Raw genomic sequence first — 24,231 nt, forward strand, 5'->3', positions numbered from 1 at the left:
TTAGTGTTTACTTATTTAAAAGTTCTTGTAAATCAGGTTCAAGTATCAATTATTGTATGTTACAGATGACTGCAAAGCTCTTTTTTCGTTTCCCTTTTTAATCTCATGTCACAGTTTCATAAGTCCTCTGATGCAGATTCATACGCTACAATTAATCATTGAAGCTAGGAGCTTCATCTGTACTCGGATCACTCTTGGGTACTAATTAAAAGAGACTCAGGATTTTTTTCTTTTCCTTATTTATTATTATTACTACTATTTCCTTTTCTTTTCAGTCACATGGGTTTCTCGTAGTATCTGCTCGTGCCTCTTGTTGAACGTTTGACGAGGAACTTTAACTAATTTTGGTAGGAGTTCCGAGTCATTTCCATCCTCGCCAAACGTTTTACGTCTAGTCTCGTTTGCCTTTTTTTAACGCCAGATAAAAGCCATAACGTAGAAAATAATAAAAAAAAAATAAGAGAAATGTAATGTATTAACAATGAAAGACCCTTTTCAAAGAAACGATTAGCTATTAGGTAACGTAGAAAACGGAGTCTCGTTGTGGGTTGCTTTTTAAAAACTTGAAGTAAAAGTAATTAAGAAATTTTATGTTTTTAGAAAACTGAGAAACTAATATTCGGCCGCTTTTTCCTCAGAGTTTAAGTTAGATGTTTTAATTACAAAACTAAGCAGTTTCTTTGGGTTTCTTTCCTAAATTCTAAAGTTTTCTAAGCGTATAATATGACGTATGATATTCGTGCAATTACTTTAAAATTCAATTTTCTTTAAACTTGGCACACAAAATTTTTAGAAACGATGCATTAGTTGGACTAAATTATCGTTTGTTTGCATTGCTTAATGATTGTTGGACGCTTCCTTTTTTTGATTCCTTGCATGGAATCACACACTGCCTTGAAAATGGTTTGGATATTTTTCTGTTACAGCAGTTGTTAATCTGCATTAATTCATAAATTTTCATTCACAATCGCTCTTCAGTCATAAGCGCAATTGTTTCCATGACTGAAGTTTTCAAGGCTGACACAAATTTCTAAATGTTAGATAAATAAATGTCTACCTGCTTTAAGGTAACTAAAAACTTTGAAATCCTTCAAACAAAGTGACTCCAAACGTCGTTGATTGCTTAAGATCCAGGGGATGGTTCTTTATCAGCAGAGGTGGAAAATGAGCTCCCTTAAACTGAGTTTCCATTAGAGAATTACCATCACGACTTGTCAACTGCTTCTCGTTGCAACACAATTTATGAAACTTGCATTTAAACTGGTGAAGCGAAGGTATCTAAGCAGGTAAATACCCTTTTGAGAGACTGAAGAGGCCCCATTAGGGGTTTTCGGGATACGGGATATTCGCGGAAAAAAATACCGGAATACGGGATATTTGAGGAAAAAGTTATTGGGATACAGGATATTGAGAAGTAGTTTCAGGAATACGGGATATTCGCAAAAAATTGTAACATGTCAGATGTTTGATGAGAAACGTTCTTGGATTACTAAATACATGCCCTTTTTTGTATTTTTGTTGATGATTAGATATAAATGAAAAATATATAAGTGTAAAACAAACCGTTTGACCAGTCATCGGTTCATAATGGGAACTATGTGGGGGTAACATGAAGTACTAAAAATAGCGCGCCAGGACTCGATCGAGGCAGCGCCACCTGATCGAGGCGAGACCTCTGTAATGGCGCAGGTCAAAGTCATTCATGACGTTACGGCGTGTATTTATAAAATCAACTGCGACAAACCAGTCTCCAAATGGTCCTTTCAGACAAAACCTGAAGAGCAACAAAAACCATCATGTAGAAGCTATAGTGCAAAGGGAAACAGTAGGCTTTACCCTTTAAGGGTCCTTAAGCAATGTGGTGCACCTACAGCTTCACTGGCTAAGGTTTATACAACCATTGTTCGTCCTGTTCTGGAATATGCTGCCCCTGTCTGGCAAAATATACCAGATTTTCTATCTTATAAGATTGAGAGCATTCAGAAAAGGGCTATGCGCATCATTTTTCCTTTAATGAATTACAACGAGGCATTTTAATATAAAAATCCCCTTAATTTAACAACTCTAAGTGACAGACGCGCCCATCTATGCCAGGTTTATATTGATAGACTTCGGAATGAGAATCAGCCCTTGCATTTTATGCTCCCCAAACAGGAGGAGGTTGTGCATAATTATAATCTTAGATCTGGCATTAGCCGCTTTACGCGTCCTACCTGTAGGACCAAGCGCACGCAAGCGTTTGTCCGCATAAGTATACCTAGTGGCTTGTACAATTATTTTTTCTAGTATTTATTGGATTTATTGTATTATATTTTAGTATTATAGGTTTTGTAAATAGCTCTCTAATTCAGCCATTCTGTATATTGCTGCAATGAGTCTTAATAAACAGTCATTATTATTATTATTATTATTATTATTATTATTATTATTATAAAAGGATAAACTTGTTGAACGTTTAAAAGTGTCATCCGGCCTTGTGGAGTGAACGAAGGAGCTTGGAATTTTTGACTTCAAAATAAAACTTCAGTACAAGCAAAATGTGCCCGAGGCCGAGTTTCCGAAGGGACGGATATTTGCAATTGATAGTCAGGATCAGTTCGAAGTTGCCAGACCTCTTCTCCAGGAAAAAAACATGAGCTAATCGGTAAGTCCTACTCGGTTTTATTGTTGTTGCTACCGACATAGCCTGCGAAAACATCCGACATGACTTTGGTGATTTGAAAGTAAATTGTTGATAAAATGCTGTTTGACACAAGTTGTACCATTTGTGCCACTGGACTGCACAGAACACATGAATTAACCAAATGCTCAGGACGGCAACTAACTAATAAAGGAACAAAATGAGAAAGGACTTTGGTATCAGGCGATATGTAGAAATTAAGGGCATCAGGTAAGCTAATTATATTAACTGGTATACAAAAGTGATTTTGGTGGCAACATTTGTTAACTTTCCACTTGATATCTACCACATTTTGAATGACAGCAGTTTAAACAACTGTCACAATACGCTCCTTGAAAACCATACTTTTCCAGTTTACGTTTTAATGCCAGTGAACGAATATTATAAAATATATCGTAGAAAGTAACATGCGAAAAATGGCCGATACTTTAATTTCCTAGATATTTGTGACCGGAATTTATGGGATACGGGATATTTGGTCAAAAAATTACAGGGGTACGGGATATTAAGACCCCCCCCCCCCCCCCCCCCCCTAATGGGGCCTCACTGAAGGCAAAGAGAAAATAAGTTTCAAGTTTATTGTTTCGCTACAATAGAAAACATAAAGTATTATTAACGTTTTAAATAATGGCGAGGAAGCCCAAAGGAGACCACGAGGTGACGTTAAGTCTTGAGAAACTTCATAGGTTCCAAGGCTTAATGTGATGACTGAGACTATCTGACGTTTGCGGCCAAGATTCACATTTTGCGTTTTGGTAGCAAAACGTAGTTTGGAGCAGATCATTAGCTCTAAGTAAAAACACCTTCTTAAGACTGATATAAGCTGCAGATAAAGGCTCCTAAAGGCTCCTGTCTGGCAGGGAAAAAAGTTGACTGACTCGACTGGCACTAAGGTGTAATTACCAAACTAACCATGCACCTTTACCGTCCCAGCGCCATTTCTAACGAAAGAAACGCAGAGAGGTGGTTAATCGCTTTTGATTGTTGTGTTTCAGAGGTCTCAGAAAGCTGATGTTTCAGTATTTCACGTTTGGTGTTGGGGAATATTACCGTGGAATTGTGAAATCTGCGCAAGTCAAACAACTGCAGAGATATGTACCCAGTCTAAAGGTTGAGGACGTCGAGAGGTGAGGAACACTTTGACATGTTTCGATCAAAATGTCTTTAGGTCTATGAGGCACCTGACGATGAGACCAGATTTTTTGAAACGACGCTTAAATATAAGGCTTAAAAATAATATGTTCATAGACAACGCAGTAGTATCGAGTCATTTGGGAGCTTAAGCAACCACCACGACGGCGACAACGACAACGTCAATATTCAATTGCACGTGCATCACGCTTTTTATAGTAAATTTACGACTCCGACGTAAAATCTCCTGATGCGACGTTTTAAAGAGGACGTGAGCCTACAACCACGAATTTTCCTTTCTCTTTTGAACCTGGATAAAGTTCTTAACAATTCAACTCCAACATCCAAGGAAAATCGCCTACATTTGACAAATTAAGCGCGTCCAAAATAACGCAATAAAGTTTGAAAGGACGCAAATTCATTTTTTAGCGACGTTTTCGCTGCCGTCATTGTCCTCATTGTCCATCGGTGCCGTCGTTGTTGCTTAAGCTCGCTATTGGTCAAGCCCTAACTGAAAGCCATCTTCGTCACTTCATGTCCCGTTGTTTGTTTTGAAACTCGGCACCAGTTTCCGTGGTAATAGATAGGCCTTTTCTTAGCTTATTGCACAAACTTCACTTTCAAAGCGAGGCCTATAGCTGTAGTTCAAAAACATGTACTGTGACGATAGTATACTACACTATTAGTTGGCCCCACTATCATAACACGGCTGAGAGTAGTTTAAAAAAATGCTCATCCTAAAAGATCCCATAACAACATTGATACAGATATTTTTAACCAATCAGGGGCCCTGCAGGAGTTCGTGCCCAGGCCATGGACAGTGATGGCAATTTAGTTGATGACTTCGTATTTGATGGAGGTACCGGGGACATCGGGAGCCGAGTCCTGCACGTGAGAAATGCGCCTTCTCCAGGGGCTACCTCCTCATTGTCCATCGCTAAAATGGTTGCGGAGAAAGTGGAGGAACGATTTCACCTCTGAGAATCATTGGGAAACCGATCATAAACTCCTTATAAAATTACATAAATTCATAGAAATTTTATCAATAACATTATTCTGAGAGTGTGATAAGTAAATTCAATCTCTCGGCGAGGGTAACATACCTGATTGGTACTTAACTTCGCGTGTCTTTAATTTCGCATTTTTCGCGATTGTTAAAAAATCGCGAATTTAAAGACCAGCGAATGAAATAAACACGCGAAATTTAGTACCCATATAGAAAATTCAAATCACAGAAACAAAAATAATATACAGGAGATATATCGACAAATACACTTTTACTAGTAAGTTCCATTTTGTATCTTCTGTTGTGAAATAACGTTCGTTAATTTGCAAAGATACCCTGTTTACCTTAAAGTTAATTTGTGAAATATGTGTTTTGCTTGCTCCAGTTTATCTAGAACTATACAGGTCAGACTTTTGAAAATTAAAATGAAGTTGAGAAACTAGAAGATCCCTTGAATTGCGAAATTTAATGCCCGTCATCAGTAACTGGTTATGGTGAATTATGCGTGTGCTTTTAGCCAATCAGAATTGGGGAAGTATATTGAATGAATAATAAGTACCAATAAGGTATGTATTTCTATTTTATTTCTGTTCACACTTTCGTTAAAAGGCGACTCTAACTCAGTTCCTTTCAAAATTACTCACATGATCCGTCATCCACGTTACTCTTATAGATCGACATATACCTCTGTATGAGCCCAGTAATGTGATTGTTACAGTTAAGCCTAGAACCCTCTTTAGATGTCCAAGATCTGTTCGCAATGTACTACTTTTGGGCAGTAGAACCTTTTAGACTATTTTAACAAGTAGTAAAATAAATTTAAGTAGGTAGGATAAGGAAAATGGTTTGGTTGATAAAGGTCTTCCATTTTAAAATAATGTATACTTTTTACAATATAAACTTTCCATTTCAAATTTAGACATAAAAACTTATTGACCTAATAATATGTGGGATAGTAGTACTGCCTTAAATTATATTATTTGTCTTTTAATTACATCGAGAAATGAATAAACTTTTAGAAATGAAGGCCATTTTATGTCAGTTGTGTAGAAAGGAATACTTGTTGAAGATAGCAAATCTCCTTGAGAATACTTCCAGAATTTCCGTTTGGTTTAAGTAACAAGAAACGCTGATGAAATTCAAGATAACGTGACAATTTTAAAAGGCGGTGGGGAGGAGGGTGTTCAAACATTTGTTCTGGGTGCTGAGAATGATTGGTTGGGGGATACAATGGCTTCGCGGTGTGCTCTTTATAACATATACGCTTTCCCAAACTGCGCCTTTTTGCAACACTGCAAAGTGGCGAGGTGGCTTCAATGTGCATGTCCCCCAAAACGGAAGTTTTTAAAGTTTTTTGACGGGGGTTGTATCGGGGGTAGAAGCGGAATCATTTGAATCTTGATATTCATGATTCTTGTCGTTTTTGCCTCAATGATTCATGATTCCTACAAGAATTCAGATTCATGATTCACGAAGACTTCTGATCACCTGTTGACTTAATGATTAGATATAACAATTATTCACCGAAGTGGAGGTGGCTAGTCCTGGATATTTACCGAACTGCGAAGCAGTGAGGTAAATATCCAGGACTAGCCACCGACACTGAGGTGAATAATTGTTTTAGTATATACTAAAACAGTGAGATAATTGAGCACAAAAATGACGCTTTTTAACTCAAATAGTGTTGCTAACGATTACAATTTTGGCGCGTAATGACCGGGCGGCGCGGCCGTCGCTTTTTCTTGCCGACAACTAAAACTTTTGAGGGCATTTGTTTAGCTCTTGAGGGGAAATTTCTTCAAAAGGAGTTGTGAATTCTTTTTGTATTTAAAATCATTCTATAAAAAAAGATTTTTAAATTTAGTTTTAAGCTTATTTATGAATAACTCAACTAAATAAAGTAAGCAAGACTTAAGCTTAATTTGCATTTGTAAACAAAAAACTTTTTCACCGGTTTTATCGATAAATTCGTGTCAAAAAGACAAAGCTTTACCTGTTAAAACTTCCAATCCGAACTTCGTCACCTTCTTCGTGTATTTCGGAAACAGCTTGCTTGATTAGTTGTGAAATTTCTTTGTTTGTTTACGGCAGCAAACCGGGAAGGCATTTTGCTTGCAACTCAAGCGAGTTTGGCGTCGGTCGCTCGGACGAACTGGAGGTGAATCAGTGAATAGTGCAGGATATTCACTGATTGAGTAGCCAATCAGAGCGCGCGAAAAACACTATCCACTGTTTTAGTATATACTAAAATGAGTTATTCGCAAATCTTTATCTTCCCTACAAACTAAGATAGTAAATGCAAAAATTACATTTATATTTATCCAATATCCATCTCTTCAGTACTCGCAATGAACTGTCGCAAGAAGGCAGTGTTTGGTGTATTTTGTTGGAATATGTGTAGACACACCGTAGGATTTCACCCTTTGACTAGAAACTTCGAATTCCATTGTAGTGCATAATATGTTGTAGCACAGACTCAAAAGTTAGAACTGTTAAAAAAGCGAAGAAGCACAGCCTTAAACAAACTTTAATCGGCTCGATAAGGCTACAAACCGAGAAACTGTATGGTACGACTTCAAATCTTCGAGTGACTACGCTGGGACAGAGTCACGTAACACTTAGACTGTTCCAGGTGTTCGGATAGTTGGGCGCGGGCGAAAACATGACTGGAGGCAAAAATGAAAACAAGAAATATCGGCTATACTGACAAGTAAAAATGCAATCTGTCTCTCATTTTATACAATCAAATAAAGTCAAGTTAGTGATCCTTATTTTATTACGCCTCTTTTAACCTTTACAGTTTAAAATGACGTTTTCCAATACATTTTTCTGATAGTTCCTGAACTATTGAGTATAACATGTCTAGTCCCCTTCATTGGTACAGTTTTAAAACCTCTCAGAGACACACGCTTCGCTTGATACAAAGTGCCAGATATTTCTCAAAAATCTTTCTGACGTATCTTCATCTCGGATCTCTTCAACCTGTTTTTCAAGTGTTTCCAGGAGATTCTTCCACCATTCAGATCGGACTGCAAACAAAAGTTGTACCACCAGGCGCCTTTATTACCCAAAGCACAGTTTACAACGCCGTACTTGTCATTATCACGATCCTTGGTGGAAAATGACATACCACGATGATAACCAAGGGAATCACCAGCGGTTCCTGCAAAAATTAAGAGAAAAAAAAAACACAAAATAAAGGCTCTATTTTCGGTGGTTTTTTGGAAAGTTGATTCATGTACTTCCACTTCGTCTAAGTAATATCCACTAGAACTATTACAGACTGGACGAAACAGAAATTGAAAACAAACGGCGCAGACATTCTTTAGAAAAGCCAAGAGTAAATGAGAGAGGTAGAAAATGGGCTTCATTCCTTTTTTGCCTCTAAAATACTCCACGAATTCCCAGGGGAGGGGTCTTGTACTTGCTGAATAATCAATGAAATACCCTTAATTTCTGAACTCTCAAGACGTGGGCCAATCCTTTTAAAACTTTTTTATATGATCTAATATGACATTACGAATAAGGTCAATTGTTGTTATAAAAATCAACTGATAACTTCCACATTCCAATCGCGATCAATTGCAAGAAAAAAAAACTTATTTTCTTTCTTTCTTTTTTCTTTTGTCATTGTATTTGGCAATTAGCAACATTTTTCCCCAACTGATTCTTTTTCAATTTTGCATAAACTTACCTGAGTAATTTCCCAAATTCAGTTGGTATTTCGCTGTCTCGTTTGTCACAGAAAAGGAGCTGTACTCGGCAAATGCAGTTTTTCCATGAATGTCTTCCAAGTCAACACGGAGTTTATAACCACCACTTACAGTCAGCCGATGTATCTTGTCCAAACCGAGCCAGAACTCACCACTCAGATTGCCAAAACCGCGTTTGTAATCATCCCAAGCGCGAAAGAAATCAACAGAGCCATCTCGCCTCTTCTGAAACACTGTCCAACCTCCACCGGCAGTTTTCTGATCACAGAACACTTCAAATTCGCCCAGACCACCAAGATAAATTTTATTCACTCCACTGATCTTGGCACCGGACTTGTAGACTTCAGCGCAGTTCTTGTAAACTGAATACAAAATGATCATTCGATGCGGTAATAATTAGTTTTTGGCTAATATTTCCAGGCGGGTTCTTCGAGATAAGTTGTTAATCCAAAATAAGAGTTGGCAAACTCAAGAAAAAATGTGACAATAGCTGAGCTGGAGGAGTCCATCAAATGGGCTTCTGCTGATCATGAGCTGTTAATGTATCATTTAGAGGTCTTTAGACTCAGTTTCAAACATTTGAATTAGCCCTCCCTCTGTTTTGGATTGTTCTTGGATCTAACAAACGAACATCTACTTGACCCATAAAACTTGTTTTAAGAACTCATTAGTAAAATAAGAAAAGTATTTCCGTTGCATTTTTCGGCGAGAGGTTTTGAGGGCATTTTAGTGAGACATTGATGACAATGAGGATCCACTTTGCTCATTTGTAGTACAAATGGCTGAGAAAAAGTCAAGAAAACGGTTGTGGTTTAGTGATTTTTTCATATTGTAAAGACAGTGCATTTACAGCTTTTAAAAAGGATGCACAGCTATGAACGAGGTATATGAAAAGGGTACCATTTTTCAATAGAGGGTGTACAGAAGATCGTAAGAAAACAAAGTTACTTGAAGCTCAAAATTAAAATCAGTATTGATAGCAAACGTTTTTAAAAGCAAAATGTTCCACCAGACAATGTTTTTCTCTTTTTCGAAACTTTACATATAACAGCCACGAGACATATTTGTCTGACACAAGCGGTTATTTTGTCATCTACCAGCAATTCATTGAGCAATTTCATCGCTACCAGTGCCGTGCTTTGCAATAACATGAGACCTCAAGTCAAAATTGTATCTAACTTCAGGGCTGTTAACTTTCCCGGATAATCCGGGAGACTTGACTTGAGATTTTGAACCGTTTCTTCCGGTCTCCAGATTAGAGTCTGAAATCTCCCGGATAATCGTCGAAGTTTGCCATTTCTTGTAGATTCGACTATCTGACAATGAAATTTCAAATATTTTGCGTTGTTTGAGTAATTTTATTGTTAACAGCGCAGTTTCCTCACAAACTTCGGTATGCCATTGTAATATAAGCAATAATGTGATTGGTGGTAAGTAAACCAGTTAGGTCAAATGTTACAATTCCAACAACATCTTTTTCGGGCGTTTTTTTCCACAAATGACGTAATGTGCTGTGCATAATGACGTCATCCATCATCGCTTCTCCATCAATTCTCAATATTTGAAGACGTGGGGGGTTGACAGTCCTGCCATTTCCTTTAAGTTTTTGAAGTGAGGGACATTCATTGACATTTAAGCACGTCTTAACCATACGACATCATTATAGGGTAATCAACTTAACACTATACTAACCAATTTCACATCGATTGCCAGAAAATCCAGGCGGGCAACTGCAGTTGAATGCATTGATTCTGTCAGTGCAAGTTCCGTTGTTCAAACAGGGACCGCTCTCACACTCGTTTATATCTGAACGAAAAAATAATCACAGATAAATTGCAAACAAAGTTACTTGAAGCCCAAAATTGAAATATTTATAGCAAACGTTTTTCAAAGCAAAATGTTCCACCAGACAATGTTTTTGTTTTCGAAACTTTACATATAACAGCCACGAGACATATTTGTCTGACACAAGCGGCTATTTTGTCAACTACCAGCAATTCATTGAGCAATATCATCGCTACAATTGCCGCGCTTTGCAATAACATGAGACCTCAAGTCACAATTATATCTAACGTCAGGGCTGTCAACTCTCCCGGATAATCCGGGAGACTTGACTTGAGATTTTGAACCGTTTCTTCCGGCCTCCAGATTAGAGTCTGAAATAGCCTGTTCCAGGCTCCGAGATAGTCGGGCCCGCGGAATTGAGAAAGCGCGAAAAATAAAAAAACGAGAGGAAACTGGGGAGAGGGGGAGGCGGCGGAAAAGGGTCGTAAAAGAAATGCTTGAACATTCTTTAATATTAGTTTACCAACTGTAAGTTGGAATATCTCATGTTTACGTGTTAAAATCTTGCTTGGTCCGGTCTCGCTAAACTACTGCTATCAGGAGCCGATAAGTAATCGGCTCCTGCTGCTACAGGATAAAGTTAGCCTGTTCCAGGCTGCGGGATAGTCGGGCCCGCGGAATTGAGAAAGCGCGAAAAAAAAAACGGGAGGAAACTGGGGAGAGGGGGAGGCGGCGGAAGAGGGTCGTAAAAGAGATGATTACACGCTCTCTCTCCCCTCGTTTTCCCTTTTTCCCGCCCTGCCCCCATTTTCGCGCGCCCTACACTTTCGCGTCTTCCCCACTATCAAAGAGCCTGGAACAGTCTGAAATCTCCCGGATAATCGCCGAAGTTTGCCATTTCTTGTAGATTCGACTTTCTGACGATGAAATTTCAAATATTTTGCGATGTTTAACATCGAACGTTTCCTCACAAACTCCGGTATGCCATTGTAATATAAGCAATAATGTGATTGGTGGTAAGTAAACCAGATAGGTCAAATGTTACAATTCCAACAACATCTTTTTCGCGCGTTTTTTTTTCCACAAAGACGTAATGTGCCGTGCATTATGACGTCGTCTATCATCCCTTCCTCAATATTTGAAAACGTGGGGGATTGACAGCCCTGAGCAAGTATCCTTAGCTTAAAGTTTTTAAAAGGAGGATAACAAAGAAATAACAATTATCCATAAAGCACTTTTAAAATTTAGCCACGCCCGCTGCCATGCTACAAAAATTGGAGTGTGTTTGTGGAACATTTTGCAGATTTCAAAGTCTGGGTTTGATAAAATGGCAGCGAAAACCGATAGAACTTGGACTTACTTCTGTTCGAACTTGGATAACTTGCATAACTGCTTCGTTTTAAACAGCTTTGTCATAAAAAGGAGTGTACTTTAATTATCAATATACTGTTTACCTTTTTCACAGTTTTCTCCGTGGTAGCCAGCCGGGCAAACACAAACGTATTTCTTCTCAGTATACCCCATGTAGCACTTCCCGTTGTTAAGGCAAGGTTTCTTGGCGCAAAGATTCTGATTAAGAGGAAACACATTGTACATAAAACCCTCCCATCTTCGTTCTTACGTAAGAACTACAACTGACAAAACGTCCTTCACTTCTGACCTTCAACAAGTGCCTTGACATACTGTTTTTAATTTTTCCGATCTGTACCCTGCGTGCCCGCGACTTGTTATACACGGTTTACGGTTTGGCGGTGCTTTAATCGCCGCTCGTGGCGTCGGGCTTCTGCCGAGGATATGTCTAAAGATACATGATGATAAATCCCGCCCCACGCAAGAAAAAACCTCTGGTACTCAATTGGCAGATCCTTTACTGCTGTTTCACCAATGGTACGATTGGTACCAATAGAAAAGCACCTAGGGTATCCAATCTGTTGACACTTGGTATAAACTGTTCAAGTGGATGACTCATATGCCTACTAAATTCTGCAGAGTCATTGGATCCCCGGAGGAAAATCCCATATGAAAATGACTGACGGGGATGCTAGTCGTTTCTCTTGAAGGTGGATTTCCACTGTCGCGTAATTTTTCCATGGGAACGCATGTAAAATGTACGCGCGTAAATGAAATTGAGGCAAAGTATGAAAGGCCACGCGTAAACGTGTGAAAGTTGAGCGAGGTTCAACTTTTACGTTTACGCGTGACCTTCCATACACTGTTTCTGTTTTATTTACGCGCGTAACTTTACATGCGTACTTACGACAGTGGAAATCTACCCTTGGGGCCTTCAGGACGGAAAGCCAATATTATTGTGCGTTAAGAAATATCTATACAAATCAAGTGCCGTCGCCTATTTCCCTTTCGTAAACGGTCTTTGCCACTGTTAACGGTCGATGCCACCATTAGTGATATATTCCCTGGATTAAGTTACAAAAAAACAAAAAATAGATTTTCGAATAGTGTTAGAAAGAACGACGTTGGAGCCCAAGTTGTTGTTGTTGTTAAAATTTACGAAAAGGGCTCGGGTCACCTGTTATTGATGTGACAGTTAAGAAAGACAGTTTGTTAGTGTATTTACTTAAAATTTTGGGAATTTTGGCGGGTTGGTGTGGTAATGTCAGTGGTATGGGAGAGAGGTTAGGATAGAGTCCGGATTCGTGGCCTGGTTTGGCCCTAGGTTGCGATTTTCTTTCTTTTTCATAGAAACACTTTCAATAACAGGTCAAAAAAATTTTAAGTGTCGTAAAAATAGCAGCGACCGTTTACGAAAGGGACAACGGCAGCGCCGTTACACTGCGTTAAATACTGCATTCGAGTACAAAAATCTCTTATCTGGTGTGTGTTTTAGTCAGTCTCCTTAGGAGTGAAGGCGCAGGCGCTTGCTTTTTGCGTCATTTCAAACCTTCTGAAGGTCTTCTGTTTCTTTGGGGACCCATGCAGTTAAGTTAAGCCATTTGAAACATGCTTCCTTCCTCTTTTCCACTATATGCTACGTGTTATACTTTCGAATTGACTGTTCCTGATATTGAGTTGCTCTTCAATTGGAATTGTAGGGCCGGGAGGCGAAGTGGTTTGAAAGTTTTAACGAAATTCTGTTTTCACGCGCGAGTCTCTTCAAACTGTACTTTCTGCGATTTACAGGTTTGCATTCAGTACTTCTAAGACTCACTTTAAGAGTGGCACGTAGGATACGGTGGTCGGAGTCGATCTCTACACTTTTTAAGGTCTACACTAACAGTTTCTTAGTCAGTTAGGCCACCTACTAATGACCAGGATATGGTCAACTTTGGCACAAGAGCCCAACGGGTGGGTTCAGGTCTACTGCGTTCACCTTGGGTGGGGAAATCTGGATTGAGCATGTCGTAGGTTGGTTGCAGGGCAAAAGTTTAAGAGTCTCTCCCGGTTGTTGTTTGTGGTGTCGTGTAGAAGGTGGGGACTCACTACTCTTGCTTAAGCAACTATCATCAACCAGATTCACACGGATCTGAAGGTCCGTGCAACTCCATGACATTCACAACCGAGGGTGTACCGTCCATCTCAGCAGATTCGAGAATGTTATCTTTTCATGTTTGACATAAAAATATACTAAAATACAATGAAAACAAACTAGACATAAAATGATAGTGTATACGGATGTCATACCTTTGTGCCTCTGTAGTTCCAGTCACGTCTTGGTTTGAGATTTTCAGGGTGCTGCAAGTCATCTGAATTACTGAGCTCACAGGCCATTTTGTTGTCAATGCGGGGACCAGTATTATAGGAGACACAATCTCTGGCTAACGTGCATTGGACTTGGCAGTCTCGGTTTAGTTCCACTGAGAGATTTAAAAACACGTGGCCTTCAAGGTAAAATCCGTTAACTGGCGTTAGAAATGTGACGTATCGGTTGTAACGAGCGCATTGACCTTAGAAAGAAATTCAGAAAGTAATCAGTGAAATGTTTACTGAATAGGAGGTGTTTGAAGGGAAAGAGAAAAGAGAAATTAGGGCACACGATAGTGCTCACATCTCTTCACGCCGTCCCCACGATCTGAACGCCTGGAACAGGCTAGACACACGAGTGCACTAATAATGGTATGAGTAAGTAGGCTGGGAAACGTTCCTTTTGGCCAAATGCTGCTGCGGTTACGATCTTGTCAAGGTGTTATTTGAGGACGGCCTATATTCCAGTTAGCGCGCGCGGTAATGATTTCTACTAGTCGGCCGCTTGATACCTAGTTCATTTTAACAAATCGGGCTTCTTCGGCTCAGTATTTGAGTAAAAAACGGGTCAGAATAATAGCGTCCCCGCTAGCGTTCCGTTCTCGCCTTTCTAGAGCGTTTCAGCCAAATTTTTCGGCGTTTTCATTTTGCAAAAAGAGCGCTACATTTGATAATCACTTACTGCATGGGCGAGCTAAGTTGAAATTTCTCAAATAAACTCGCCAGAATTGTCAGAAACCCGAAACCATCAGATGCATAGGAGTCACTGAGTTGTTAAATGTGCGAAATGATGACTAATTTCATTGACTTTCCTCTGGCTATCCTTTAGTTATTTAAGCCTCGCACAAAACGCCTAAAGTTTTCCGTGATGCCGAATTTATAATTAGAATTAAAGCTAACTTTCCTTTTTCTCTACTACGCTGCGGAAATATGCACCTTTTTCTCAACACCAGTAATTAGTGCTATTGAGGTTGGAAAAACCGGTCTTATATATAAGTAAATCGTTAATGAAGAGAAATTGTAAAAGATCAGAAAGGCATAGAAAAAAATAGATATGCACCTATAGAGCACACTGGTGCAGTTTTTGCAACTGAAAAGCCCCATAAAAAATCACCTGCAGCACGAAAAGTTAGAAATATTGACACATAAGAATAACTCAATATGAACAATGACTGATACGTAAATCTTCTGTATACAGGAACTTGTTGGTAACGTTCCGTTGTATTCTTTGTTTTCTCCCTCAAGACGCAGCTTAAATAGAGATATACGGGATTCCTTCCCCAATTTGTTTTATTGTGTCTTCATCAAAATTTTAGTTTTATTAAACCAGATTACTTTTCCGTAAGCCAAACGTAATTCCCAAAAGCATTTGTTAAAAATTGGACGTTAATTAGGTTTGGAGCATTTCAGCACTGGTTGATGCAAAGTGAGAGTTTTTCGTATTGTTGGCTCCCCTTTTTTCGAGCAATGATATATAGGAACCTCTTCAAAAGATTTGTGGACGGTGACTGGCCGGTAAAAATTAACGTACGATTAGCCCCATAAAAAAATCGCCTGAAGCACAAAAAGGTAGAAATTTGACAGTTAAGAATGACCCAATATAAAGAACGACTGATATGCAAATCTTCGAGACAGGAACTTGGTGGTAACGTTCCATTGTATTCTTTGTTTTCTCCCTCAAGACGCAGCTTCCTTCTCCAAGAGAGAGAATTTGTTTTACTGCGTCTTCAAAACAATTTTAACTTCATTAAACCAGATCACTTTTCCGTAAGCCAAACGTAATTCCCCAATGCGTTTGTGAAAAATTGGACGTTAATTAGATTTAGAGAATTTCAGCACTGGTTGATGCAAAGTGAGATTTTTTCATATTGTTGGTTCGTCTTTTTTCGAGCAATGATATGTAGGAATCTCTTCAAAGATTCGAGGACGGTGACTGGCCGGTAAAAACCTTGCTTAAAGTACATACATACATACATACATTAACTTTATTGCATAGCTCGACCCCCTTGGAGGTTCTTCCGCCATACATACACGAATTAAAAAAAAAAATTATAAAATAAGATAAAATAAAATAGACTAGGAAACTATTTACATTTCGATGATAAAATAACGAATTTCTATAAACAATAATGATAGTAATAAAACATTAATTTTTAAAACTATTTACATTTCAATAATAAAAAAAAACTATCCATGAATTAAAAAGATATTCAAAATTCTATTTTGAAAAACGTTAAGATTTCCCGTGTCTCTTATATCTTTAGCTATACTATTGTAGAGTTTTGCCCCACGGTAGGTGAAAGTCTTTTGGCCAGTGGCCAGCCTATACCGAGGCAACGTCAGGTCATTGTTATGTCTAGTGTCTCTTTGGTGATCGAGTTTTTGCACGATATTGCGAAAGCGCCCGTGATGGTAACCAGTTGTTAGGTTCTTTAAGCGTTAATTTTGTACACCATCACTAGGTTGTTAAATGACCCATTATTGACTCGGCGCGATAATGGGTTTTATGATGAGGCGGGACATTATCTTATCTTTAAGTGCAAGCTGCTGAGGTGGATAGTCAAGATAACGATAGTTGGCTAGGCACCACACACAGAGCGGGCTATAAATTCGTGAGCTTCGCTATCGCTCGCCCCTTTTTCTGCCAACGCCGATCGTGAGCTGTTTAGCTTTTCAATAGTGAACTTATTTCTTTCTCCGAAGCCAACAAACAATCAGGCAAGTGCAATTTTTCCCCCACCCCTGTTTGTTTTTTGTATTCAGGTAGCTTTTCATTTTATTTTTTATTATTATTATTATTATTTTTTTTCCTTTTTCTTGTTGGGGTGCCCTAGCTGAGGACTCTGTTTGTTTTTCCTTAGCGCCCCCTACTTTTCCAAATATTTTCTTTAACCTAATGGCTAAACAGCGCGTATTAATAATAGGGCACTCCTTTGTTCATCGTCTTAAGGCGTTTGTGCAGAAAAAGAGGCACATGCAGGCTTTTAGCAACCTTAGGGGTATGGCAGATATTTATTTTCATGGAGTTGGCGGCCGCACGATAGCAAAATTTCGTAAATTCGACTTTAATGTGGTGCGCCAACTGGTCCCAGATGTGATTATTTTGGAGCTCGGCTCCAACGATTTGGTGGAGCTCTCGCCGCAGACAGTGGGTTCAGAACTGGAAAGTTTAGTTCGGGAACTGTACGAGATTGACTCTGTTCAATTTGTTGTCGTGGGGCAAGTTCTCCGTAGGCATACACCGAACTCGGTCGAGTATAATTGTAAGGTAGGCAAGCTTCACCAATATCTTAAGGTTGTCCTAGAGCCGTTGCCTTTTTGTTATTACTGGCGGCATAGAGGTTTCTGGAAATCCAAAAGCGAACTCTTCTTACCCGATGGAGTCCATCTTAACAATTTAGGTAACTATAAATTTATGCGCAGCATTCGAGGGGCGGTTTTGCAGGCCTTAAAGTTAGTGGGCGCGTCCATAGTTTAGTCAATGCTGTGCCCTGTAGTGGCCAGTTCGATATTTAAATGGCGATGTTATAATACATTTATGAGATGCTGTGTCACATGTACATTTACAACTTTGCAGGCTATATCATATGTCATCAGGCATTTTAAATGCATTCTTGTGGCATGTTTTGTACTTGACATTTATGGCTATTTTGGTGTGTTACTCTCCTGGCGGCTATTGTTTACTACATTAGTGTGCCCAACTCACTAAAGCCATTATAGGACAAATGTCCTTTTTACAATGTCTCGGATTATTTTTTGTCATTATGTTGCCTGCTCTTGACTTGCACTTGACATTCTTTGGCTTCCGTTTTTTACTTGGAGCCTCGTTGGAGCGTGTTTAGCCCAACTCTCCTACGCCATTGTGGAATGTCTCGGATGTCTTTTTCGTCACTTAGACGCGTTTCCGTTTCAATTTACAATCGCCATGGGCTCAATGAAAGCCCGCCAAAAACCAAGGAACACACCCACTAAGTTTGAGGGTATCACAAGATTTTTAATTTTTGTTGGAGTAATATAGTGTACATTTTTCATAAGAATGCCTCCTAAACGAGCATCAAAGCGCCAGGCAGCAAAAAGACCAGCCCCTGCAGTCGCACCAAAACAACGCCGGGCAGAAAGTCGCCCTAATTCCACGGCCCTGCCGGAGAGCTCAGCACAGCCACCGGAGTCCTCCTCGCAATTAAGCCCCACCGAGCTTGGGGCAATAATTTCCCACGCTATCTCGGGCGCGTTGCAGTCAGTCGGCATCGTCCAAACAAACCTTGCTCCCGCGGAATGGAATTCAAGAACGAACACCCAGCCCACACCCCAGCCCACCGTGGTTGAGGACGCCACATCAAAGGAAATCGAGGCATTGACGAACACCGTGGCTGCTGGTAGGCTAACCTTTCCGACTGAGAAACCAGAAGAAACGTTTTCGAGCGTCACTTTCGACCTCGAATCTCGGGTCTCAGATCGTGTCAAGGCAAAGATTTGGGCGAACGAATATGTAGATTTTGGGTCACTCCTCACGGTGTCCCCGGACGAGTTAAAGTATCGTATATCTGTCACGGACGATCACGATCACCCTAGTCTTTGCCTTGAGCACGTTAAAACAAAGCGGCGTAGCTTAACTATCCACCAATGGCTGACCGCGTTTAATGTATTCGTAGCTGTTTATACAATTAAGACTCCTAGTGCGATAAGCTCCCTAATGAAGTATTGTGAGGTGGTTCGGGACATCGCCGCAAAGCAAGGTAATTGGCGTTATTATGACGAACAATTCCGCTTTCTTCGTCAATCAAGACCGGACAGATACCCTTGGGACAACGTAGCTTGGGAATTGTGGCATCAGGCCTTACATAGCTCCCTTACCACCTCTCGGCCAAACTCTAACAATGATTTTCGAACCCGTCGGCCCAACCAGCGTCCCTTTCAGTCTTTTCCCAAGGGAGTGTGTTGGCGGTTTCATGCCGGTCAATTCTGCAGGGGATGCAATTTCAAACACTCCTGCTTCAAATGCGGATCTGTCCACCCAGCGTCCCAATGTACCGCTACCAGATCTAACACAAACAACCGTCCAGCACCAAACCTGCCCTCCGGGAGTGACAGTCAGGGACGAGCTTCTGTTGAGCCGCGGGCCAACCCCGGTAAAGCCCGTCCAACTCGCGTTTTACCTTAGGGGTTATAATAACCCCATTTCCGACTATCTTATACAAGGCTTTGTTCACGGTTTTTCCATACGATATTTAGGTTCTTTAATTGCAATGCGATCCCAAAATCTTAAAAGTGCCAAGGACAATCCGACTAGCGTGACTGAGAAGTTGTCTAAGGAGCTCACAGCAGGCAGAATTGTAGGTCCATTCGACGTACCACCTTTCGACCCCTTTAGGGTATCCCCCCTGGGCATTATTCCCAAAAAGTCTCCGGGCGAATTCAGGTTAATTCACCATCTCTCCTACCCGGCGGGGTCATCGGTTAATGATGGTATCCCTAAAGAGCTAGCCACCGTGAGATATGCAACCATTGATGATGCCATTCGTCTTATTAAATCGTTAGGGAAGGGCTGTTTTCTGGCGAAAACAGATATTAAATCAGCTTTCCGAATTATTCCCGTATCCCCCCACGATTTTCCGTTGCTCGGCATGGAATGGCAGGGAAAGTTCTATTTTGACAAGTGCCTTCCCATGGGGTGCTCCTCGTCGTGTAATATATTTGAAACCTTCAGCACTGCGTTAGAATGGATCGCTATGAACAAACTAAACGCGTCGGCGGTCATACACATTTTAGACGACTTTTTATTTATTGTGCCCTCTAACCAAAAATGTCAAGGAGACCTCAATAATTTTCTTACTGTTTGCCAACGTATAGGCATTCCGATCGCCAACGAAAAGACTATGGGGCCTGACAGAGCTTTACAATTTGCAGGCATCACTTTAGATACCGAATTGATGGAGGCTCGCCTTCCTGAGGAAAAACTTGACAAATGCCTATCCCAGTTGAGCTACTTTTGTTCGCGTAAAAGCGTTACTTTAAAAGAGCTGCAGTCATTAATAGGGCTTCTCAATTTTGCCTGCTGTGTTGTGGTGCCCGGACGCGCTTTTCTCCGCCGTTTAATTGACTTGACAAGAGGCGTCCGGAAACCTACCCATCACGTTAGATTAACAAGGGAAAGTAAATATGATCTACAAGTTTGGCTCAATTTTTTGCGATCGTATAACGGCAAATCCTTTTTCCTCGGCTCACGCTGGTACACTTCCAAAACCCTCAAATTATTTACGGACGCGGCGGGTTCCCTTGGTTATGCCGCGATATTTGGAAAGCACTGGTTTTTCGGGGAATGGCCTGCCGTTTGGAAAACATTTAACATCACTATCTTAGAGTTCTTTCCTATTGTCCTGGCAATCGAAATTTGGGGACCGCTTATGCGCAACAAATGTATTGTTTTCTTTTCGGATAACCAAGCAGTGGTTGAAATAATCAATAAGCAAACTTCTAAGGACCGTTCAATCATGGTTCTACTCAGGCACTTTGTTCTTTCCACACTCAAATACAATATTTTGTTTCATGCTAAGCATATCGCTGGTTGCATTAACCGCGAAAGCGATGCTTTATCTCGCCTACAGGTAGAGAAATTCAGATTACTAGCACCTTTCGCAGACCCACAACCGACGCCGGTTCCGGGGGGCCTACTACCCAACAACTGGCACATCACTTGACCGAGCTTCTGCACTCAGCCATTACGAAGGGATCGCGTAGGACTTACGAACGAGCGTGGAAGACATATGTCGAGTTTTCCTCTGAATTTTGCGATTCTCGCCGCTCGTTGCTTCCAGTCTCCGTCAACAATTTAGCGTTGTTTATATCTTATCTTTCAGCGAAGAAGTTTGCATCCTCCACAATCTCGACATACGTCTCCGCGTTAAGTTACGTCCACAAACTTGGTAATTTCCCGGATCCCACCAAAAATTTTTTAGTGCAGAAGCTTTTAACGGCTCACAGTAAGCTTCACTCCTCACCGGATGTTCGGCTTCCCATCACACGCAGCGTGTTGCAGCACTTAGTGCTCGCCTTAAATCACACCAATTCATCGGCATTTCAAAGATTGTTATATCAAACCATGTTTTTAGTAGCCTTCTACGGCTTTTTTCGTGTGGGTGAACTCACGGTCAAGGGCGCGAATTTGAAATCCCTAGTACACGTGCAAGACCTCCATTTTCAATTTTCGAACAATGTCGTGACCTCGGCGACCATTGTCATAAAAGACTTTAAACACAACAACACCAGGCGCCCCTTTTCAGTGTTTTTGGAACGCGCTGAGGGATCTACGCTTTGCCCAGTGGCTTATTTACAACGCTATTTCTCTACAAGGGGTGCAACCCCGGGTCCCTTGTTTTGCTTTGCTGACGGATCTCCAGTTAAAACTAGCCAGTTTACGCAGCAGCTGCAACAAGCCTTGAATTTTTGTGGCCTTGATTCAACTAAATACAAATCTCACTCTTTCCGGATCGGCGCCGCCTCTCTAGCAGCTGAAAAAGGCTTATCGGATGCTCAAATTCGTCACCTTGGCCGTTGGAAATCCGACGCATTTAAACTATAGATTCGTCAACCTACAGGAGTATCTAAGGATTAAGCTCGCCTTTCAGTCATGGGCTGGGGCAACGCATATTTCTAGATTTTGCCTATTTTTTATTTATTTATTTTTTATTTTATTTTAATTTTTAGTTTGTCTTAGTGACTCTGACACAGCTCAGACATGGGCTGGTTGTGTCTTACTGCACGTAAGCTCGCCTTACAGTCAGGGGCTGGGGCAACAATGACTTATAGATTAATCATGTTTATTTCCGGTTTTTTCTGTTACATTCCAACTTTGACATATTATTATAACTAGCTTGGGGGCTTCGAAGCTCGCCTGTCAGACTTGGGCTGGGGCGGCAATTCTCCCATTTCAAACAGAGCAGTTGTTCAGGTACCTCTTATTTTAACTCGTAAGGTCTCCAGGAACATGTCAGAAATCGGCCTGGTGTTCCCCTTTTTTGCCTTTTCGTGTTGGGATCTTGTCTTGCGTGCGTGCCCGCGGCTTTGGTTGGGGCTCGCCACAGAATGTGGCTTGTGGCTAATTTTCGCCCCAACTTAATTCACTGAATCAAATAACTGTCATGTTACACTAAGCGATGATTCTCGGTTAACGTGACACTTAAGCACTTGTAATCGGTTTGTAATAAACGCCACTTGAGTGGCCAAATTATTCCAAATACGTGTCTCCTTCATTCAGTGAATCCTGGCTGCGTGCACGAACGCAATTATAAATATTTCAGTCTATTGTCTATATAGTTGGTATAACTGAGCCGCTCTCGGCATAAAAAGCAGTTTATCCCTTACGTTAAGCCATTTAAGGGACTTCAGGGCTTCTGAAAGATGACCGTATTTTCCTTAACCAGCTACGATTCTGCTGGCATAGTTCTGAACTAGCTGAAGTTTCTTAACGTTCTTCTTGCTCGTACTACTCCATACCGTCGAACAATAAAATATTTTGAATGTACAATCTTCACCTACTTTGACAAATGTGGGTGAACTCTCCTGGAGGTGTTTTACTACTCAGAAAAAGGCAAACGATAACATTTCTTCTTGGCTTGTTAACGTCGTCCATAAAACGTGAAATTATAGGCACTTTTACCTTCTAGTTATATATGCAGTGACGGCAAAATAACTGTACATAAAAAAGTAATGTGCAGGCAAGGTTGTCGCTTTGCTTATTAAACCTAGTGCTTTTCTGACCGCATTACTCGTTGACATCGCCGTGCTCGGATCTCAGGAAACGCACTCCTGATAATTTCCTTTGCTGACGTCACGTCTATTTTTATATAGGAGTCGGCCGCGGAAAATATCTACAATTGGTGGCTTTAAAATTACATGAAATTAAACCAGAACTCTTGAGAGACAAGTGACTACAAGTGAAAGGAAAAATCCTCAGTTCCAGTCTAAATTAGGAAAACTAGTTGAAAGCTACTAATAAGATACTTTATTAAGAGTCATCAAAAATGAAAATGTTGGTTAGAACACACATGATTTATATCCTCGATCCCAGAAGTATAAAGCTTTAATTGTACTTTCCCTGACTAAAGGGGAGCTGCATCTTTTACCTCCGGCATCGTGATTTGAAAGGTGTATTTATAACTCTTATTATAAGCCAGCTACGTTAAGTTAGAGAAATACTCCAACGTCGCTTTAATTAAGTGCTGCTCGGGCTACTTACGGCACTAGTTGTTAAGGCCACACCTTGACAAAAAATACGGATCGCTTCGTGAATAACTTTTAACGAACACTTCACCAGCTGACTTCACTATGCTTTCTTTCAGGCAGTAAATTTAGTGTAACAAACTGAATATTCGTAAGTCAGCTTAATTCCGCAAAAGGTGCTATAAGTAAGCTAAGTAAGTCTTTTGATCTGTTTCTCTGATCGAGTATTTAAACGTCCGCAAAACAATGTCTACTGCATGCAACCTTTCCGAAGAAAAAAAGGCGGTTTCGGGGGTGATTTAGCAATAATCTTGCTTTTGCCTTAGCTTGTAGTTGGTCGTTGTAAGCAGTATTAAATAAAATGAATCACACTGCAAAGTCTGTCAGAGGCGCCTTCCAGAAAATATTTATCTTAAAGAAAGAGAGCTCTTATTTTGTCTACCTGTGTATTTTTTTTACCTTCAAGTGCAGTTACAATGTAGTTTAGCCAAGCTCCCCAAACAACAAACCCTAGCACCAGTGCTTGCACAGAGAAACAGCAACCTACAGCTGCCATACTGAAGGGCAAGGAAAGAATAACTCTCCACCAGACCTTTGCTTAGTACTAGAGTTGAAAATACATTCGACCGACTTTAGTTGACGTCTTGAATAATAATTAGTGTTTAGTTATTTAAAAGTTCTTGTAAATCAGGTTCAAGTTTCAATTGTTGTATGTTACAGATGACTGCAAAGCTCTTTTTTTCGTTTCCCTTTTTAATCTCATTTCACAGTTTGATACGTCCTCTGACGCAGATTCATACGCTACAATTAATCATTGAAGCTAGGAGCTTCATCTGTCCTGGAACACTCTTGGGGATTAATTAAATTAGACTCAATAGGTTTAATAAAACGTGGCCTTCAATGTAAAATCCGTTAACTGGCGTTAGAAATGTGACGTATCGGTTGTTACGAGCGCATTGACCTTAGAAAGAAATTCAGAACGTAATCAGTTAAATGTT

At 40.3% G+C, this 24,231-nt stretch overlaps 2 protein-coding genes across 2 annotated transcripts in view; both read right to left on the reverse strand.

The window, feature by feature from the left end:
- The window catches only part of LOC140944467 (ryncolin-1-like), an 85,793-nt gene that overhangs the window by 9,978 nt on the left and 51,584 nt on the right, over nt 1–24,231 (reverse strand). The gene's annotated exons all lie outside the window — the stretch shown is intronic.
- LOC140943260 (ficolin-1-like) lies at nt 7,757–23,780 on the reverse strand. Its single transcript, XM_073392329.1, has 6 exons — nt 23,693–23,780; nt 13,955–14,217; nt 11,770–11,884; nt 10,223–10,336; nt 8,512–8,892; nt 7,757–7,980 (listed from the first exon to the last, which is right to left on the reverse strand). The coding sequence occupies exons 2-6, from the start codon at nt 14,039–14,041 to the stop codon at nt 7,757–7,759; spliced, it is 921 nt and encodes a 306-aa protein (XP_073248430.1). The 5' UTR covers nt 14,042–14,217; nt 23,693–23,780.

Source organism: Porites lutea, chromosome 7 (assembly GCF_958299795.1).
Source record: "Porites lutea chromosome 7, jaPorLute2.1, whole genome shotgun sequence".
Classification (NCBI taxonomy): domain Eukaryota; kingdom Metazoa; phylum Cnidaria; class Anthozoa; order Scleractinia; family Poritidae; genus Porites; species Porites lutea.

Bases quoted from the DNA above. Each gene is read 5' to 3' on its own strand.
- LOC140943260 (XM_073392329.1), bottom strand. From the start codon at position 14,041: ATGGCCTGTGAGCTCAGTAATTCAGATGACTTGCAGCACCCTGAAAAT. The intron at 11,885-13,954 runs GTATGACATCCG...CCTCTTAATCAG, and splicing joins GGAACTACAGAGGCACAAAG to AATCTTTGCGCCAAGAAACC. The intron at 10,337-11,769 runs GTAAACAGTATA...TTTTTCGTTCAG, and splicing joins CGGAGAAAACTGTGAAAAAG to ATATAAACGAGTGTGAGAGC.